Source organism: Squalius cephalus (assembly GCF_949319135.1).
Source record: "Squalius cephalus genome assembly, chromosome: 14".
In the NCBI taxonomy this organism is placed as follows: Eukaryota; Metazoa; Chordata; class Actinopteri; order Cypriniformes; family Leuciscidae; genus Squalius; species Squalius cephalus.
Window position 1 is genome coordinate 36,286,570 of NC_137135.1, and position 22,500 is coordinate 36,309,069.

Sequence of the window (22,500 nt, forward strand, 5' to 3'; positions counted from 1 at the left end):
CCCACGCTTGCAACCGGCCAATCAGGAGCAAGAAGACGAGGCTGTCAGAAAGGTGGAGGCGTGTCTGCTCAGGTGGGTCAGAGGTCAAATACACAATCACATACTGCTCATACTAATCTGCAAAAGTCTCTGTCTGTATAACCATCTGGTGCTCTTCGGTCATTTTTGGCGGAAAAATTGTACGTTTTTTTTTTTTTTACTTCATCGCAATGGTGCGAAACTTTTGGCACTTGCTATGTGAACACAAAAAATAAAAAATAATCATGGATATTATTTGAACAGGTTTAATGGTCCTGATAAAAACAGTCACACTTGAGCTCCTCGCGGTCAGAAACGAGCGCATTAGAAACGAGTGAGACGAGTTTCCTCTAGTGGAGGCGTTTGGTACTGCAGCCGAACACACTCTCACTGAAAGCTCATTTACTGAGATATCAACCTCACATTTGGAGCATAACTTGTTAAGATTCATGGCTTTGATTTTCTTGCCGTTTTAGAGTAAAACGTGTTTTTGAAAATATAGATTTCATATACAAATTTAAAATAGTATTTTTGTGCATTTTTCATAACAATAAACGTAAAATTCTGTGACTTTTTTAAGTTCACTTTTTGAAACTTTTGTTCACTTCAGCAATAATCTGCCGAGTGTCGTTAAAAAGAGTCTGTGCTTTTACGGCAGTTTAAGTTGGAAATGTAATTTTCAGGTCTACGCTCGAAACGTGAATAAATGGATTATAAATACAGCGTAAATATAATGTATTACCATAAAATCCCCTAAAAATACAAAATATTAAATAAAAAACATTATCAAACTAAAATATAGTACACTCCTTTCAAAACCGGTCATTTTTGACCGTCACGCGAAGAGCACGACAAGTTGACATTACACATTTTAGCATGTTTCGGTGTGTTTTGTGTGTAAAGTGTTTGTTGATATGCTTGTGTGACAGGTTCAGGACTAAACTCGTGGCGTCTTTGGCTCGATGTCGGATCAAACACGACCTGCTGACGCTGGAGAACATCTTACCGGAGAAGATCCGGCACAGACAGGAGAGGGCGAGAGAGCTGCCGCTGTACGCCTGGATCAACACACTCCACAGCAGGTGCACAGATTCACACACTCACTCACACAGATTCACACACTCCAAAGGGCTTTCACACCGAACTCACCACCAGGGTGTTACTGTGAACTAATGGTTCCCTTAGGCCGTGTGTCCACCAAAGCGTTTTTTCCATAGACTGTAAAAAAATATGGACGTAGTGTCCGTGACGTCACCCGTGGGTTTCTGAAGACCGTTTTTGAAGCCTAAAGTGGGCGTGGCCGACCGTCGCCATCTTGGCAGCGCGTCACTCCCGAATTTATTTATTTTTACAGTCAGACGATGAGCTGAGGTAACGTGACGGCTAACAGACAGCAGACAAACGGCTAATGATGACTAATGACCACAGCAGCGGGAATCCACCTGTCACTCAAAAGTGGACACGCCCTTAATTATGCAGAACTTTAAGGCTTAATATAATTTAAACGGATGAGTTATAAAAAAATTCACCCCCTCACAGTCGTCATGAAGGGCAGAATCAGCTGTATAGACCAAAGCCACTTTTTGCTCCAGGCTGTAAACATGTGTTTTTCTGCTGTAAAGTTGGGCATTTCAACATGGGGGAGATGCAGATTTGACTCACTTCTGCAGCCAGCCTAAACGCGTAACGAGGCGCTGAGCGTTTTTTTTCACGCTGAAGCGTTGAGCATTCGCCGTTTTTTACAGGTCGCCGAGAGTTGAAGAATGTTCAACTTTGGGTGAAACGCAGCGCTCATCACTGTCACTTTTTACGCAACCATCCAATCACAGTGGAGGAGGGGCGGGGCTAATACCACACCGACCAACCAACACATTCTGCTTGTACAACGTCAACAGATGATGACAACAACAAGCATAATAACGGAAAAAAAATAATTTAAAACAAGAGCCAGAGAAAATGTGTTACATTGTATTGACTTTTTAATATAGACTCAACACAGAAACAAAATATGTGTGAAATGGGATACTAGTAACACTTTCACGGATATTCCGTATCATAATAAGTTTCTTAGCTGAAAAAAACCCCGCAACGCTGCCAAAATGTTCTCAAGCGCCCATAGCTAGGCGTTTCCAGCAGAGCTTTGGTGGACACACGGCCTTAGGAACGTTTTCCTGGTTGCGTTCGCACCGGCAGTAGGAACTCTGAAGTGACGTGAGCCGCGCTTGTTGTTGTGACTTTTATTTTGACGACGCTGAGAACGACTGAACACACAGCGCTCACATTCTCCATGTTCATTAGTTTACGATCTGTCTAACACTCCTGTCTAATGCGTTATTAGATAGAACTGTCATACATAGAAAGTGGACTGTAATAATGAAGAGTTATTAGCGTATGGCGTGTGTTCGATATGGAAGCTTGTTTCCGCCACAGAGTGAAAAATAAAAAAGGTAATTGCGACTTTTTAATCTCACAATTCTGACTTTTTATCTCAGAATTACGTGATATAAAGTCGCAATTGTGTATTATTAAGTCAAAATTATGAGATATAAACTCGCAATTGCGAGAAACTTTTTTTCTCAGAATTGCATGTTTATATCTCACAATTCTGACTTTATAATACGCAATTGGGAGATATAAAGTGAGAATTGCATGATATAAAGTCGCAATTGCGTGTTATAAAGTCAGAATTGTGAGATATAAACTATTCTGAGGTAAAAAAAAAAAAAAAAAAGTCCGTCTTTTTTTTCCATAGAATTGGACTTGCAATTCTGGCAATTCTGCCTTTATATCTCCCAATTGCGTATTATAAAGTCAGAATTGCGAGATATAAACATGCAATTCTGAGAAAAGATGTCAGAATTGCGAGATATAAAGTCGCAATTGCGAGAAAAAAAGTCAGAATTCTGACTTTATAAGACGCAATTGTGACTTTATAAGACGCAATTGTGACTTTATTTCACGCAATTCTGAGAAATAAAGTCAGAATTGCGAGATGTAAACTCGCAATTGTGAGATAAAAATTCGCAATTATCTTTTAAAATGTTTTATTCTGTGGCGGAAACAAGCTTCCATAGTTTGATGTCCAGTGTTGCTGAGCAGAAACACATAATCATGTTTCTCTCGGTCTCCTCAAAGTTGCGTTGGATTTTCTCCTCGCCGTAAAGATTAAGAGGCTCATCTATCAACGTTTTCCATGTTCGTAGAGTTAGTTTCTGGAGTAAATATATAGGCTATAATCTGTGTGTTTACAGAGCTTTTTTCAAAATGGCGGGTGCTGGTGTTTCGCGTGCGTTCGGCCAATCAGCGAACACTACCGTCACGGTAGTGCGTTAGTTTATAGTGCGTTCAAGTCCTCCTGGGAAGTTCGTACGTACGAGGTGGGAAGTTTTATTTTACGACGGCATGTGCGTTCGAGTCACTTTCATCGGAGTAAGATGGCGGTGTACTTTCTCTTAATTATCTACACAAAAATACAGCAAGGCTCTTAAACTCTAGTTCTAGAAAATGAAGAGCAAAGATTTGCATCAGGTGTGCTTTGCTTTTTTATGTTTTTAGTTAATTTATGAAGCCACTGCAAACTTTATTGTTACATATTACATTGTTATTTTATAATGCCATCATATTCTGCGCAGGCAATCAGCTCACTGCGCTGTGAATAGAAAAGCCTGACAATATCACGGCTAAATATTAGGGCTGGGTAAGAAATATCGATTTCTCGATTTTAATCGATTCTCATTTTTACGAACCGATGTCGATTCTTAAATCCCAAGAATCGATTAGTCATCCTGTTCTCAGCTGATGAATGAATGGAACATTGTTGCGCGCATCCCATCCAATAAATCGCAATAATCTTTTGTGCTTTGTTATTATTGATATGAAACAAAGGCTGCATTTACACTGCAGGTCTTGATGCCTAATTCCGATTTGCTGACTATATCCGATTTTTTTGACGACCCGCTTACATCATCTTTTAAAAGTGACCAGTATCCGATATTTGCATTTACACTATACAGTGCCAAAACAACCAAATGTAGACGTTCTGACCCGGAAAATGAAGTAAAACAGCTCGATATGCAATGGATGCAGAAGCAGACAAAATTATAGTGATGCGCGGATCGCGGTTATATCCGCGGGGGCTCTGTGGATAATCCGCGGATCGGGCGGGTCAAGTAGAGGCTAATAAAAATAACATTCTGATTAATTTCGGGTTGGTCGCAGGTGGATATGATAAATCATTATTAACGAAAATATTAAATTCTCTCAAATATGAGCATAAAAGTTTCAAGGGAGTAAAGCCTGTTTATGACATTACGAAAATGAAATTCTGTCAAAAAAAATTTGTTTTAAAGAAATTTAAAAGCAGCGCTCATTCATTGTAGGCTATTAGATGCGCGCATCAACCGTCGCCTCGAGTCCGCTGTTGAAGGTGATGATCATCCATTTATCCTCACGCGTAACAACACATAAGAATAATAACTTTGACCATCGGGTGCGGATACTTAAATCAAAGAAAATTATTGGTGCGGGTGGATGATTTGTTTTTGGCTGCGGATTCGGGTATCTCTAATTATGCAGTGTTTTGCTTTCCGCACTATTTTCAAAAATCAGTAAAACATTGCTCTCGTAAGGTGTAGAAAAAAATACTCCACTGTGTTGAGCCTTTGACCTCCATCGCGCCTATAATAAGTCATGTGTTCTCAGTTGGTGGTGTCCACCTGAGTTGACGTCACTTTTTTAATGACGTACGACTCGCATTTACTGGGGAATATCCGATTTGTCTGCTTACATGGCACACGCAAATGCACGTATCCGATTCATATCCGATTTATTACCACATATGAATGAGGCCTGAATCCGATCTGAGAAAATCAGAATCCATGCGTTTTTTTCCTGCTTACACGTTCACTGGTCATATCCGATCTGTGCCACATGAGAGGAAAAAATCGGAATTGGGTCACTTGAACCATGCAGTGTAAATGGGGCCAAAGACTCAGATTTCAAATTACGTCCATTTTCTTATGAAATTCAAAAACATAAATGCCGTTTTGTCGCTGTGGCGTGAGATCGCTCTGGCTCAGCTCTAGAGAAGCACGTGATCTTCTCCTCCGCCTTAATAACACCAGTTACAGCGCGAAATAAACATGAATGAGCATCTGAAAGTGTGTTAAAAGGTAGAGTAGGCTACAATTTATCAAAATCCGTATCATGTGACATGGAATCGCTCAATCAGTGTTTCAACCATGGAAAGACGTCAGTAAAACAGCTTGTAAACAATGTCATGTGACGTCACATTTACCTCAGAAAAACCATATCCGTGTCCATAAACTCGTCAGTCAGCTAGAAAAGTTAACTCTAGAGAGGAGCATGCTGCTAAATATATGCACCATATTACATATTCATTATAATTTTTAATATTCTTCAATTTTGAATGCATGTTTGAATAAATCTGGCAGGTTTTTATGACAGCCACCATTTAAATGTTTATATTTCATATAACTTTATTATTATAAAATAAATAAAAGTGTAATTTAAGTGTTTGTATACAAATCAGTTCATTTTTACCTTCAATATTACAGTAGGCTAATGAAGCCTAGTAAGCTTCAACTGACTCCCAATAGTTCACAGCATTAGTTAGATGTGTTTTCCTTGAGAAAATGTGCCATGTATTGAACCTGATATCCAAAATAATCAATATTGAATCGAAATCGAATCGAATTGTGAAATTTGTGTCAATACCCAGCCCTAGTAAATACCTGTAAGTATTGTGGTATTCCGCCATGTTTCTCACTGACACGCACACAACTCGTAAAGATCGGACTTAAAGAAAATCCCGACATATTTAAGATATTGTTGTGGCGTTTATGTGCACCATTAGACCGACTCTGGAGTAAATTAGTTCCTCCAAAGGAGTTCCTAGTTCCTGCGGTGCGAACACACACACCAAACTCCGGGAACGTCCGCCAATAGTTTAGGAACTATGAAAAGGCTCCTCCGGTGCGAAAGCCTCTTAAGATCTTCAGTTAATAATACGTCTGTTTCATTTTAAATGCGGGGATTTTTGTCTTGTTTTTCCATCACAAGCATCAGGTTTAGTTTTTGACCCCACTGGGAGATATTTGTTCTTGTTTGAAGTAATTTTGCTTCTCCAGCAAATGCTGAGATATTTGTACCGGAAAACAAGACTAATATACTGAGGGAGAACATGGTGTTTTGCCCCGGGGTTTGTTTTCTTCTGCTTCTCTTGTATTGCCGTATGATTTTCCACTGGAATTATTTATTGTTTATGAGGTAGAAAGAAGAGAATGTGTTTGTGTGAGTGTGAGTTATAGTTCAGATGTGGCATTATTCTGGTTCTCCCCTGTTTAACCTCCATTCTGGGGTGACCAGTCTTATTTATTGTGTGTGTGTGTGTGTGTGTGTGTGTGTGTGTGTGTGTGTGAGAGAGAGAGAGAGAGAGAGAGGCTGTAAATTTCACTGAGTTGCAGACAGATCCAATCACCAGCACTGGAGGTCACACACACACACACACACACACACACACACACACACACACACACACACACACACACACACACACACTGACTCACAAACACACTTGCACACACAGACACACACTAACTCACAAACACTTTCACACACACACACACACACACACACACACACAAACAGAAATAACACACTCACTAACTCACTTACAAACACACACACTCACACACACACGCTAACTCACTTACAAACACACAATCACACACACACACCAACTCACTCAAACACACAATCACTCACACGCTAACTCACTTACAAACACACAATCACACACACACTAACTCACTCAAACACACAATCACAAACACAAATACGTATACACACACACCCACACACACACACACACACACACTCTCTCTCACAATCACACACACATACACACACACTCACACACCAATTTCTCCACTCCATCTTGTTGCTCTTGGCTCACATTTGACACTTAATTTCATCATCTCTCTCTCTCTGTGTGTGTGTGTGTGTGTGTGTGTGTGTGTGTGTGTGTGTGTGTGTGTGTGTGTGTGTGTGTGTGTAGCTTTGAGGAGGTCAGGGAAGTGTTACGCACATCAGGGTTTTCGTGTGTTAAATCTGTGGGACAGCTGGACGGACGGAGCTTCTGTAAAGACACACACTGTCAGGACCTGCTGGTGTTTCCCAACAGCATGAAGAGGGAACTGACCAACACCAGATTACTGAGCGACTGCAGGCTCGTGCTCCAGGTACACACATTTATCGAGAAATAATCAACATATTTCTACATATTATCTACATATTTATATTGCACAATAAACCCAGGCAGGGTGATCAGCAGCGACGATCCATTCTGACATTCGTGGAAGCGACTCCTGGTTCTGGAATCAATTCCAAAAATCTATTCTTTTTCGATTCGTGTTGTTGTTGTTTCGTAAGTTGCGTTCATTATAGGCTCTTGTCATGTTTTCTTTCGCCATTATCATTGGCTGGTTGAAAGAAAACGTAATAAAAATAGGTAGCATTTTATTTTAAATAGAAATTAAGATAAATAACCTCATGTCAGGCAACTATTAGCTCTTCAAGTAGTCCAAGCGGTGCTCAAAACCTTTCAGTTTCATCACCGAATCATGGAGGTTATAAAACTAGTTTCTGTACTAGTAAAATGCCATAAGATATTATGTGTTGTTTTCTGGGGAAATAAATAAAAATGAAGTGAGTTTTTGCTTAAAACAAGCACAATTATGTGCCAATGGGGTGAGAGAAATAATCTTGTTTCTGTTTGGATTAACATTATTTTTCTGACCCCGTTGGCAGATAATTTTGCTTTTTTTAAGCAACAACTTTCTTAATTTTGATTAATTCCCCCGGAAAACAGCCAGGACATAATATCTTACGGCATTTTACTACTTTAGTAAATCCATCTTGATTTAAGAATGTTTAGATATTTGGACTGGAAACAAGACAAAAATACTGAGTAAGAAAAGCATTTTTTGCAGTGTATGTATTGAATTATTTTATTTACTGAACCGCTACTGATCTTTTTGGGCACCCACCAGAAAGACCCCGCAGGAAACTCAATCGAGTGCCAAGTCGTGTTGTGTGTGTGTGTGTGTGTGTGTGTGTGTGTGTGTGTGTGTGTGTGTGTGTGTGTGTGTGTGTGTGTGTGTGCAGGATAAGTCGTGTTGTGTGTGACGGTGTGTGTGTGTGCAGGATAAGTCGTGTTGTGTGTGACGTTGTGTGTGTGTGCAGGATAAGTCGTGTTGTGTGTGACGGTGTGTGTGTGTGTGTGTGTGTGTGTGTGTGCAGGATAAGTCGTGTTGTGTGTGACGGTGTGTGTGTGTGTGTGTGTGTGTGTGTGTGTGTGTGTGTGTGTGTGCAGGATAAGTCGTGTTGTGTGTGACGGTGTGTGTGTGTGCAGGATAAGTCGTGTTGTGTGTGACGGTGTGTGTGTGTGTGTGTGTGTGTGCAGGATAAGTCGTGTTGTGTGTGACGGTGTGTGTGTGTGTGTGTGTGTGTGTGTGCAGGATAAGTCGTGTTGTGTGTGACGGTGTGTGTGTGTGTGTGTGTGTGTGTGTGTGTGCAGGATAAGTCGTGTTGTGTGTGACGGTGTGTGTGTGTGTGTGTGTGTGTGTGTGTGTGTGTGTGTGTGCAGGATAAGTCGTGTTGTGTGTGACGGTGTGTGTGTGTGTGTGTGTGTGCAGGATAAGTCGTGTTGTCTGTGACGGTGTGTGTGTGTGCAGGATAAGTTGTGTTGTGTGTGACTGTGTGTGTGTGTGTGTGTGTGTGTGTGTGTGTGTGTGTGTGTGTGTGTGTGTGTTTGTGTTTTTGTGTGTGTGTGTGTGTGTGTGTGTGTGTGTGTGTAGGATAAGTCGTGTTGTGTGTGACGGTGTGTGTGTGTGTGTGTGCAGGATAAGTCGTGTTGTGTGGGCCCCTGGGCGCTGCGCCCCCTGCTGGCTGAAGGAGGAGACATCCTCATGACCGGGTGTTTCTCGGCTCGGACCGTTGCACACGTGTCTGCGGTGTCTGCACACACACACACTGACACACACGCTGACACACACATCTCTCCAGCGCAGAGCACAGTGATTGTGTGTGTGGGAGATGAACCGCAGGCGCAGAGAGATGAACTACAGAACACACTCGCCAAAATGGGCTGCAGGAGTAAGAGATTATTTTATTTTATTTTATTTTATTTTATTTTATTTTATTTATTATAATTTACACACACACATATACATACAATATGATAAAAATATAAAAAAGTAGAAAAATTCAAAAAAGATTTGCATGCAAATTTAACATGCAAAAAGTGAATTAGATTATACAACATAAAAGATGGATTTTTATAAAAATGCTTTGTATGTTGAAAAACAAAAAACAAAATTAAAATATAAATATATATATACACTTTTGATTTTTATATATATTATATATGCATACATAAATATATATAAATATATTTTATATTATCTTACAATTTTATATATATATATATGTGTGTGTGTGTGTAGATTATACATATATTGTATATAAAACAAAAGTATGCAGAAAGTGAATTTAGACATCACAAAATTATAATGTACTATATGAAAAATTCTTTGTGTGTGTGTGTTTGACCTCGGTATAAAAAAGTAATTTGGGGACGCTCACTAAGAAATGGAAACAAACTTTTTTATTGCCAAAGTTATAGTTAGTTCCTCTACAGCAAATATTAATTGAAGAGCAACTGAAGACGAAACTAAGGTGTGTGTTTGTCAGATGTGAAGCTGCTTCCAGTGTCTCTGGAGTCTCTGGATGTGTGTGACCCGCGTCTCAAGGGGGTTCGAGTGATGCTTGTGATGCCGGAGTGTTCCCTGTCTGCCATCAGCAACCCTGTGGATTACATCATGCAGGAGAACAGAGGTATACACACACACACACAAAAACACACACAGAGACTCTGAGCATCCGTCACATGTGTTTGTTCTGATCCGCTTTCAGACCCGCAGCTCATGCTGGATCTGTCACACGGTTCCGTCTCTCCAGAGAAACTCCAGACGCTCGCGTGCCGACAGAGGAAAGACCTGCAGCGCGTCGTCCAGTGTGAGTGTGTGTGTGTGTGTGTGTGTGCATCAAAATTAAGTGAGTTGTTGCTTTAAAAAAAAGCAAAATTATCTGCCAATGGGATAAGAAAAATAATTTTGTTTCTGTGTGAATTAACATTATTTTTCTTACCCCATTGGCAGATAATTTTGCTTTTTTAAAGCAACAACTCACTTAATTTTGATTTATTTCCCCAGAGAACAAGACTTAATATCTTATGGCATTTTACTACTTTAGTAAATGGATCTTGATTTAATTTTTAGATATTTGGACTGGAAACGACAAAAATACTAAGTAAGAAAAGCATTTTTTTTGCAGTGTGTGTGAGACGCAAGCTGTAAACTAATGTAAACCAGCATAGTTAAAAACTAATTTAACTAATGTAAACCAGCATAAACTGGTGTAGACCAGCAGAGAACCCATGATCCAGTGTAAACCAGAGCTGATCCAGTGGTTTATATAAGCTGATGAGTGATTTGAACATGCCTCGCTGTATTGACATTCATAATTTCTGTGATGATTTGTGTGTTATTGATCTTGTGTGTGTGAGAGTGTGTGTGGGAGTGTGTGTTAGAGTCTGAAATACCCGAGCGTGAAGAGGCTCCATTCCTCCCTGCAGATTAACACACCGTTAATTAACGGCCAGCACAAATCGAATGATGTGTACATTTACATTTATCCAAAGCGACTTGCATTGCATTTCAAGTTACACATTTACATTCTTATCAGTTCTTGCTTTCCATCGAACTCATGACCTTGGCGTTGCAAGCGCTAACGCTGTACTGTTTGAGCAACAGGAAAGTTGTCCATCAGTGAACAGACGGTCATGCCAGTGTGTGTGTGTGTGTGTGTGTGTGTGTGTGTGTGTGTGTGTGTGTGTGTGTGTGTGTGTGTGTGTGTGTGTGTGTTCCTCAGTTCCTCAGGTACGGGCGGTGCTTTACTCCACCTGTTCTATTCACGCAGAGGAGAATGAGGAGGTGCTGAAGACCATCCTCTCACAATCACAGGAGAATCCCTCCACAGCGCCGTCCTACAGGTGAGTGTGAGTGTTTGAGAGTGTGTGTGAGTGTGTGTTTGTTTGAGTTTGTTTTCTTTACACACTTTTGCACTAATGCATGACAAAATGAGTAATAAAAATGTGTGTGTGTGTGTGTGTGTGTGTGTGTGTGTGTCAGGCTGAGTTCTCCAGGTCTCCTGCAGGACTCCATCACTGAAGATGAGGACGATGCACAGGAGATGAAGGCCAGTTTCTTCAGACTGGAAGCATCAGATCATCACAATGGCTGTTTCGTAGCTCTGCTCACACGACAGGTATAAACATCAGCGTTACATTCCCTAAAACATCGGCGTTACATTCCCCAAAACATCAGCGTAACATTCCCTAAAACATCAGCGTAACATTCCCCAAAACAGGGGTGGTGTGGCGCGGCGCAATGGATAAGACACCTGCCTTTGGTGTGAGAGACCCGGGTTCGAATCCACTGTGAGACACCAATGTGTCCCTGAGCAAGACACTTAACCCCTAGTTGCTCCAGAGGCGTGCGACCTCTGACATATATAGCAATTGTAAGTCGCTTTGGATAAAAGCGTCAGCTAAATGAATAAATGTAAATGTAAATGTAATGTAAATGTAAAACATCAGCGTAACATTCCCTTAAGCATCAGCGTTACATTCCCCAAAACATCAGCGTTACATTCCCTAAAACATCAGCGTTACATTCCCCAAAACATCAGCGTCACATTCCCCAAAATATCAGCGTTACATTCCCTAAAACATCAGCGTTACATTCCCCAAAACATCAGCGTAAAACATCGGCGTTACATTCCCCAAAACATCGGCGTTACATTCCCCAAAACATTCCCCAAAACATTCCCCAAAACATCGGCGTTACATTCCCCAAAACATCGGCGTTACATTCCCCAAAACATCGGCGTCACATTCCCCAAAACATAAGCATTACATTCCCCAAAACATCGGCGTTACATTCCCCAAAACATCAGCATTACATTCCCCAAAACATCAGCGTTACATTCCCTAAAACATCAGCGTTACATTCCCTTAAGCATCAGCGTTACATTCCCCAAAACATCAGCGTCACATTCCCCAAAACATCGGCGTCACATTCCCCAAAACATCAGCGTTACATTCCCTAAAACATCAGCGTTACATTCCCTAAAACATCAGCGTTACATTCCCTAAAACATCAGCGTAACATTCCCCAAAACATCGGCGTTACATTCCCCAAAACATCGGCGTTACATTCCCCAAAACATCGGCGTTACATTCCCCAAAACATCGGCGTCACATTCCCCAAAACATAAGCATTACATTCCCTAAAACATCAGCGTTACATTCCCTAAAACATCAGCATTACATTCCCCAAAACATCAGCGTTACATTCCCTAAAACATCAGCGTTACATTCCCTAAAACATCAGCGTTACATTCCCTTAAGCATCAGCGTTACATTCCCCAAAACATCAGCGTTACATTCCCTAAAACATCAGCGTTACATTCCCCAAAACATCAGCGTTACATTCCCTAAAACATCAGCGTTACATTCCCTAAAACACCAGCGTTACATTCCCCAAAACATCAGCGTTACATTCCCTAAAACATCAGCGTTACATTCCCTAAAACATCAGCGTTACATTCCCTAAAACATCAGCGTTACATTCCCTAAAACATCAGCGTTACATTCCCTAAAACATCAGCGTTACATTCCCCAAAACATCAGCGTTACATTCCCTAAAACATCAGCGTTACATTCCCTAAAACACCAGCGTTACATTCCCCAAAACACCAGCGTTACATTCCCTAAAACATCAGCGTTACATTCCCTAAAACATCAGCGTTACATTCCCTAAAACATCAGCGTTACATTCCCTAAAACATCAGCGTTACATTCCCTAAAACATCAGCGTTACATTCCCCAAAACATCAGCGTTACATTCCCTAAAACATCAGCGTTACATTCCCCAAAACATCAGCGTTACATTCCCTAAAACATCAGCGTTACATTCCCCAAAACATCGGCGTTACATTCCCTAAAACATCAGCGTTACATTCCCTAAAACATCAGCGTTACATTCCCTAAAACATCAGCGTTACATTCCCTAAAACATCAGCGTTACATTCCCCAAAACATCAGCGTTACATTCCCTAAAACATCAGCGTTACATTCCCTAAAACATCAGCGTTACATTCCCTAAAACATCAGCGTTACATTCCCTAAAACATCAGCATTAACATTCTCTAAAAGAGCAATTACTGAAGCGTTGTAAGCGTTGACTCAAGCATTGATGTAAGTGTTGACTAAGTCCCGCCCCCTGAATATGATTGACACGTGGATCAACATATTAGTTCAACATTCAAAAACAAATGGTATCATGTATGTTTTACTCGTATTTGTGTCTTTGAAAGCTCTTGAATGTGGTTTAGGAAGTGAAAATATTGGTCAGATTGGAATACTTGCATATATATTATCACACTAATAAATGTGGTTTATTTAAAAAAAAAAAAATTATATATATATATATATATATATATATATATATATATATATATATATATATATTTTTTTTTTTTTTTATTCAAAAAATACTCAAAGCCAAAAGCGATAGTAGTAAAATGACTAATATATATTTAAAATATATTTATTTAAATATTTAGAAAATTTTCCTAAAATATTTTTTGAGCCAAATTTTTGTATATTATTTATATATTCTAAAATAAAAAAAACAGATAGAAGAGAGTCTGTGAGCTGGAACAGATACTGTGTTTTTAGGCTGGTTATTTTTGTATTTTTTTATGTTTCTCTGCGATCTTGTTTATGCTAGTTAAGCTCAAAGCATGCTGGGAGTTTCTCTGGGGTTTGATGGAGACGCTCTTTGTTTCTCATGTCCATGTTCTCCTCGACTCTAATCCCACTGTCTCTGTTGAGGAATCCCGTGTTTCCCTCGCTCTGCTTTCATCCGCAGCTAAAAATAACTCAGCGCAGAGACGGAGAAAGAGACTCGATTGAGTTTCCTACTGGGATCTTTCTGGTGGATCAAAGTTCCCCTGAAATGATCTCCAGTAAACGTGTTTTTTTTTTTTTTTTACGTTTCATATATGATGAACGTTCCTGTGTTAGATTACAGCAATCCGTCATATTTATCCCTCCTCTGACAGTCAGAAAAACATCATCAAAGCCTCCATATCCTTCCTGCCACGACTAATAAAAGCCACTAATAAAGATTATTGTGGTTCGCTTAAGAAGGTCTCATAAAAAGGCTATTAGACGCGTGTGTGGAAATATTACCATCCTCCTCCCGGTTTTATGATGCATCTGTACGTTCTCACCTGGGACCAATAAAGTCTTCAGCAGCGTTCAGATTAGAGGACCTATTATGCCCTTTTTTAACCCTCTGGGCCCTGGAGGTGTTCTGACATGCTGTGACATTTGTGCTTTGTCATGGCTAAAGTCTGATTACACTGTAATCAGCACAAACTCTGCTACAATAATATGTAAGCAGCATGTACGTAAAAGTTTGTATTTTTGAGAAAATAAGCGTGGTTTGTGAAAAAACTAAAAAATTTAGTCACTGAAATAAGCCATAAAACTTGTTCACAAGACTTTTGAACATTGTATCACGTAGTCTAGAATTTTTGCTTCAAAACTATGTGAAAATCATCCTGCCCTAACCCTGCCCACAAACAATATATTGATTTAAAATTTGTAAGACATGTTTTGTGTAAGAAAGCTTTATGCGAGGGGGTGTGAATCATCATGAATATTGATGTGTTTCACATCTGGGAAGACAAAGACCCTCCCATAAATCAGGTGGGACTGTGAGGGAACTAGAACAAAGAATGAGGAGAGATTAGAATGGCTTATTGATTGTTTGGATTTATTTACAACACAACATAATCAGAAGATACACAACAAGGGTCAAAAAGGCACATTATTGAACACACTGATCTAAACAGCGAGACTCGAACAGTCACGCACCTCTGTGCCATTCCTAAAACGGTTACCATTTAACATGCCTTTCATTTCCAAGGAGTTTGCTTTTTCATTTTACCATGTTTGTGTACAGAGTCTCATGTGAATGTTGAAGTCAGCAGGACTCATCGGTGGCATCTGGTCCCTGTAAACAAAAAAACTGTGAACATGCTGATATCAGGAGCAAGGCTGCACGATTTGGGGAAGAAAATCGAATTGAGATTTTTCTGGTTAATATTATGATTTAAAATTCACAAAATATATATATTCAGGCTTCCCCCCCCCCCTGCCCAAAAAATGTTTTCTGTAAAAAAAAAATATTGTTATTGTTATTAGCTATAAATCATTAAAAAGGAACACTTCAGTACACTACACTAGAGAAAAAATATGGATTATCATGTTACTTCAAATGTTTTCTGATGTTATGAAATGAGATTGGAGTAAAAACATATCCTAATGTTTGGCGCGTTTTGCTTTTCAAACGCACAGCGCGACTGCCCCGAACTCACAGTGTGCGCAGAGAACATTTACTGAAGCCATCGAGCCGATCCTCAAAACATTACTGTAACCACATTACAATAAACATCTGCTTTATTGAGCAGATATCCACGAACACAGTATTTCATAGTAAACACCGGTCTATATATTATTATATTCATCATGTTAGTGTAAATACACTCTCATAATAGCCTACTTTTAGATCATGCTATGTTTTATATTAAAGCGCATACAAACACTCTCGTGTCATATGCATATTTAGCATTTAAATGTTGCCACCTGTCTATAATTCATATTTCAACATGTTTCCGTCTATTTCATACATTTTAGTCTAGCAACAGTCCAGTTACAATGTTAAGTTTATGCAACAATAACACTAATATAATTCAGAATAGGCTACATTTCTTACCTCCAAATCTTTATCTTCAAATCGCGTTCTTCTTCTTCTGAGGTAAATCCAATGTAAGCTCACACAGCGTGTCTTCCAAACTCGAGGAAAAGCAGAGGAATGATGAAGTTTGATTCTTTGTTTAGAGATAACGAGGGCGTGTACAGGTTTGCGTTCCTTCAAGTGGATGATTTGCATGTGAATCTCTTGTGCGCGTGTGTGTGGTCACATTAGAGCTAATGAGCTCTCGCTTGAGAAACTGGACATCTTACTGGTTTTATACAAATTACTTAAAAGATCATTTAAAAGTACACACTTAAATGTTTATAAAGATATATTGCTCATAAATGTGTGACAAGTATTCGCTGAGTTTTGTTTGTTTATAGACGTGCTCAAGAAAAAAAAGTTCACCGCGACAGAGAGGCAGAAAGCACACCCTGTTTATTTTCTTTATTTTACAAAAGCACAATGTTTTGATTTGATTGTAAGTGGACACATACAAAAGTAGACATCTCACAGATTCCTTTTTCATATTTCTTTTTTCTGTATGACCATAAATGACGGAGTAATTTAAGTCTGTTGTGCTACTATGTGAAGAAAATCCAGCAAAATCGTACCTGCGCGTTTGTCGACCCCTAAGGGTTAAAGTCTTGATGTTGTTTCAGGCTCTACTAGAACAGGTTTTCCTGCGTGAATGTTGATTAATCTCCTCATATTCTCCATTGTTGCGGCTCCTCTCTTCCCAGTCTGTCAGTAACGCTCTGTTTACTTCCTGTCTCTATGAAGCCCCTCCTTCTGAAAAGCACACTGTGCTCTGATTGGTCAGCTGGATCAGTGTGTTGTGATTGGTCGAGCGCTTTGAGTGTGTTTGGGAAATGTCCCGCCCCTTCCCATAACCGCCAGTTTAACACACTACTAACTAACTCAACCAGGCCCCGCCCCTTTATTCTGCGCATGAATTATTATAATGAGGAATATTGTGACGTGTTCGTTCCCGGAAGAAACTCAAGACTACAATGGAGGCGTTTCAGGAGTTCAGAAACACTGACACTGATATAGAGAAGAACTGTGTGACTTTGCAGAGATTTATCATGTTTAAACGGCAACATTACACACTGAAGAAAGATGAAGATGGAAAGCACGGTGTTCTTTGAAAATAAATGTTCTTTATTGGCATTGATGGTTCCATGAAGAATCATTAACATCCACGGAATCTTTCCATTGTACAAAAGGTTCTTTATAGTAGAAAAGGAAAACGGTTCTTTAGATTTGTAATGTTCTTTGCAGAAAAAAAAGTGATTTTTCAGAACTGGTCACTTAAAGGTGAAAAAAATCAACCTTTTTGGAACCTTTATTTTGAAGAGTGTAGACCGCAGTGTGTGCATGTGTGTGTGTGTGACCTCGTGTTCAGCTAAAGGACAAACATAATGACCATAATCTGGGACCAGAACTGCATCATAACCACACGATAGGCAATAAATGTGTGATGTTCAGGAGGAGGGCAGGACGTATTGAATAATTCAGCCTCATGTCTGCATGCGTTAGCGTCAACAGGGCAAAACCTCGCGTCCTCAAGCAAACACACACACACACACACACACACCATCTGAATTATTCACTGGGAGTGTGTGTGTGGTGCTGAGACAGCAGATGATCCTTTAAGAAACACACACTGAACTAATATGCAACACAGAGAAACGTAAATTATGAGAAAAATATTTTTCCCTGAATAACTGGAAATGTTTATGGTTGGTCCACACATCATGTCTTTTTATTTTCATTGGCTCAAAAATATTTCAGGAAAATTTATAAATTTTAAAAATATATTTTAAAAATATTTTAATTAATATAATTTTACCTTTTTGTCTACACTGTAAAAAAAAATCTGTTAAATTTACGGTAAAAAAACGGCAGCTGTGGTTGCCAGAAATTTACTGTAAAAACATTTACTTAACTTAAATTTACAGTAATTAAATTAATTACCGTATTTAATTATCTGATATAAAGTTAATTTACTGACCTATTGAAGTATTTATATTTGTTTTGTACCATCGTTATACATCACAAGCAGCGCTTTCACAAGAAAGTTAATACTGATTTATAGAAGCTGCACAGTGTCATTCACACAAACACTAAACACCATCATGGTAACACACATGACATTTTAAAAATGCAATAAATATTAATTTAACAACATTAATGTCATAACCGATTAGAAAAAAAACTAAGAAAACTATGAAGAAACAGTTATTTCAACAAAAATACATCAAATGTGAAGTGTCACGCATGGAATTGTGGGAATGTCAATTTACATTTTTTCACTGTAAATTATACAATTTGTTCTTTTTCACTTCCAAAAACTAAATTTAATGGTATTTTACAGTAAAATTACATTAAATGTACCGTTAGATCTATCACAGTTGTTTACCGTATATAGTAAGGAAACTTTCTCTTAACCAATTAACAGTTTTTCACTGTACCATTTTTACAGTCTTTGACCGTTAAAATCACGATCATTATTTACAGTGTATATTTATATAATAATACTATATTAAAATGAATATAAATAATATTTAATTATTATAAATAATAATTTATTGTTTTGTATTATATATATTAGTTATAGTTTTTCCCCACAGTTCAAATGATTCACCATTTTATATATTTTTTGCATTTGTCAGATGCTTTATCTAAGTGACTCTCCAGAACATGTTAGGGTATGCTTTTAATTACTGTTTATTTACACGACAACAGCATTTTGGGGTCCTGAAAACGCAAACTTTTGAAAAAGTGCAAGTTTTTGAAAACGATAGCGTTATGTTATCATCTCTGTGTAAACTACAAAAACTTGAATTTGTGAAAACGGTGCCGTCATGCATTACATTTTCAGTCTAAAGGCGGATAGTGTTTCTTTACAAAGTGTCATCGCCATCTACTGGGCTAACAACAGAATACAGCGATTTTAGTCGTTTTCGCAGATCCGTGTGAACGGGGATCGTTGTCGTCTGTACATGAAAAACACAAAGGAAAATCTTTTTCATTTTTAGCTCATCGTTGTCATATAAACGAACCCTGATACAATGTTTTCAGCCTTTTCTTTGCTTGTCTCCTACACAGCCTGAACCAGAAGTGAAAGAAACGCCGCAGCAAGTGCTCGCTCGCGCAGCGGCCAAAGGCTTGTTAGACGGACTCCACCCGAACCAGCCAATCAGGAGAGAGGGCCGACGCCGACGGTCCCGAAGAACTCCAGCCAATCGAGCGCCCTCCACGAAGACACGCCCACACACCACACAGAGCGACCAATCACTCGTGGCGGATTTCTTGAAGCACGAGATGAAGGGAAGCAACTCGGCGCCGATGGTTTATCATCAGAGCGACAGCAGAACTCAGCCTCGCAGTTCATCACAATACGGTTCATTTAACTATATAACAATATCCTGGTAACACTTTACAATAAGGTTCATTAGTTAACTACAATAAGGTTCATTAGTTAACCACATTAGTTAACATGAACTAATAATGAACTGCACGTATACAGCATTTATTAATCTTTGTTAATGTCAATTTCAACATTTACTAATACTTTATTAATATCTTGTTTTATTAATGCACTAATTATAATAATTAATACATAAACATATTAATAATTAATTAATGCACTGTGAACTAACATGAACAAACAATGAACAGCTGTATTTTTAATAACTAACTTTAACAAAGATCATTAAATACTGTACCACATGTATTGCTCATGGTTAGTTAATTCATAACTAATGTTAACTAATGAACCTTATTGTAAAGTGTTACCGATATCTTTAACCTGTTAACTGTCACCCCGACTTTTGAGCATAAATCTGATCTTAAATATTGTAATTAATGAATGCTTTGTAATACATAATGTTGGTCTCTTTTTAACTCTTTCCCCACCAGAATATTTTGTTGTATGAATATGTGAACATGCAATATAATCAAAAGAATGAATATGGTGAAAATATGGATTGCCGGAATTTTCCGTCAATGGCGGGGAAAGAGTTAAAGCAGATTGATAAAAAAATAAAGTGTAAAAAACATACAGAAGTTTGTTTACCGAGTGTGCTGAACTAAATATTTAACTCATACAATCTTTTACAAAACAATCTAAAGCCATATCTCTCACCAAGTTATTACTGTGCAATGTCCACTTTCAAAAAGGTTTTTACAGGATGAATTTTGAGTGAAGCTTTCAAATTATACGCAATTTGTGATAATTATTAAAATATGTGATTGGGGAAAAAAGGCTATTAAAAAAGCTCCCGGGACACTGGCGGTTAACAGGCTCGATCAGTCGTTAACGGTGTAAAGCACTGAGGAAAACTAACCAAACTTCCGGTTTACTTCTCTATCTCCGCAGATCAACCCTCTAGGTCTCGACGTCTCTCTCAGGGCGTGTTCTCCAGGACAGGCTCCACCCCTAACACAACAGGCCACACCCCAAACACAACAGGCTCCACCTTTAAGACAACAGGCTCCACCCCTAACATAACAAGCCCTGCCTACAACACAACAGGCTCCACCTTTAAGACAACAGGCTCCACCTCTAACATAACAGGCCCCACCTACAACACAACAGGCTCCACCCCTAACCTCGCCTCTTTCTCTGGTTTATACTGTACTGGTTTGAACACTGCTTCAGTGTCTGTAATCGACGATCACTCCTCGACGCCGGCCGCTCCGCCTAAAGGCCGACAGGAAGTTCTGAGGCTGACGACTGTCATGTTTCCTCCCGTTCTGTTGTCAAGCGACGATCTTCTTCCCCAGAGGCGGAGCCATGCCCGAACAAGCTCCGCCTACACCCATACAAGCCCCGCCCACACCCATCAGCACTGGAGTAGCTCGACACCGACTCTCCCTCGAACCCAAGCGCCATTCAGAGCGAGACTGAATCATCCGAGGCCGTGGCTCTGACACACACACTCACACTCTCTCACACACACACACACACACACACACACACACACACTCTCTCACAAACACACTCTCACACACACACACACACACACACACCAGAAGCATTAGTGAGGCTGCCGTCAGTATTTTACTCTCTATCTTGGTAATTAAGACATTAAGAATGTTAATTAGACGTGCCATATATCTGTATAAGACCGCATCTAACTCATTATCACTACTAAACTGCACTGTTCAAATGTCACTGCCATCAAAATGCCATCAGCATATTTTCCGATATCATTTGGAACAAGCATGCAAATAAAACAAGGACTCATTTTTTTGTTTTGATGTCATTTATTTCCACAACATGTTACATTAATATGGTGTAAAAATGAGTGTCTTAGTGGTTGATCTGGATTTAAAATATCATTTTGTGCGAAATCACATTCCTGTGTTTGTCTATTTTTGACTTGTACTGTAGCAGGGGTTAGACGTGTGTGTGTGTGTGTGTGTGTGTGGCTCATCTAAAGCCCGAAACACTCTACGCATGTACACAAAACCTTTTAGCTAAGCAAGCTCGAGTTCATGCATCACTGCGTTCCACGATTCATAATGCAATGCGAGTACATTTAGCATTTTCAGCCTCAAAGGCCGTCATAGCGTAGCATTAGCGTAAACTAGCGTCCGCTAACGCACGGTTGAGGAACTGCCTTAAGACAATGTTGCTCTTTAAAGTCAACAGGGTTTGCATCATTTTACTTTCACAATGTGACAGAAACAGTATATTTAATGGAGAAAAACATGGGACTTTATTTTACCATTTGAGAATTTACTGTATGCAATTGTAAAAAGTGTGTAAGATACCAGGTAGAAAAACAAAAGGGTTCGCTGAAGTCTTTAAAGCAGTTTTCTGTTAAATTTGCAAATCGATGCGTTTCATCGTCCTCTAGTACACATCAAATATGATCATCAGGTTTTTGAGGAAGGTTTATTTGCTCAATCATTATTGCATCGCATTACATGTTTTAAAACTACAGAGCTCTGATCATAAAACTGAGCATTTAAATATCATCTTACTAAGACATTATTGGCGGATATTGATATTTATATGCATATTATGTAAGTATCTGCTACTGTTTTAAAGATCACGTTGATTTACATTACAAGCATTAGCATTTCATCACCTTTTGGCCATATAAATATGAGCATTTGCTCAGTTTGGGCCTTTTTTCCCCTCCATATTCTCACTATATGAGCCATAAAAGCCTGATGCATCAAATATGTTTAATAAACCGTTCCAATTCAAAATATTCGATTTTTCTGACTACTGTTTCCTATGTCAGGCTTTAATGTTGACTAACGTAACACGTCTTTAACTGGACATCTGAATCTAAACACCTGGTTTCATGTCGTTGAGACATTTAAAGGACAGTATTGAGGTCTCTTGCGTTGTGTATGTACAAAAGGAGCGCATGTTTTCCAAGCGTTCATGTCGGCATTTGCGTACTTGTGCAGGGAATCTCTAAGGCTTTAGTGTTTAAATGAAGCAGAAGTGTATTTGTGTGGTCAGAAAATTCTGTCTTGT

General features: G+C 39.1%; 2 protein-coding genes across 3 annotated transcripts in view; one reads left to right on the plus strand and one right to left on the minus strand.

The window, feature by feature from the left end:
* Positions 1–20,941, plus strand: part of LOC307171431 (putative methyltransferase NSUN7) — a gene marked incomplete at its 5' end in the record, with an annotated part of 33,411 nt that extends 12,470 nt beyond the window's left edge. Inside the window, 10 exons of the mRNA XM_079893037.1 lie at positions 1–72; positions 948–1,100; positions 7,097–7,280; positions 8,943–9,195; positions 9,778–9,936; positions 10,015–10,116; positions 11,032–11,152; positions 11,292–11,427; positions 19,107–19,401; positions 20,380–20,941. The exon at positions 1–72 is cut by the window's left edge and continues 62 nt beyond it. Coding sequence (XP_079749163.1) covers positions 1–72; positions 948–1,100; positions 7,097–7,280; positions 8,943–9,195; positions 9,778–9,936; positions 10,015–10,116; positions 11,032–11,152; positions 11,292–11,427; positions 19,107–19,401; positions 20,380–20,933 — 2,029 coding nt within the window. The 3' untranslated portion in view covers positions 20,934–20,941. The remainder of the gene's footprint in view (positions 73–947; positions 1,101–7,096; positions 7,281–8,942; positions 9,196–9,777; positions 9,937–10,014; positions 10,117–11,031; positions 11,153–11,291; positions 11,428–19,106; positions 19,402–20,379) is intronic.
* Positions 20,942–21,004: 63 nt separating this feature from the next.
* apbb2a (amyloid beta (A4) precursor protein-binding, family B, member 2a) overlaps positions 21,005–22,500 on the minus strand; it is a 38,548-nt gene continuing 37,052 nt past the window's right edge. For both annotated transcript variants that reach the window (XM_079892138.1, XM_079892137.1), the window contains exon 15: positions 21,005–22,500. This exon is cut by the window's right edge and continues 668 nt beyond it. The gene's annotated coding sequence lies outside the window, so the exon portion shown is untranslated.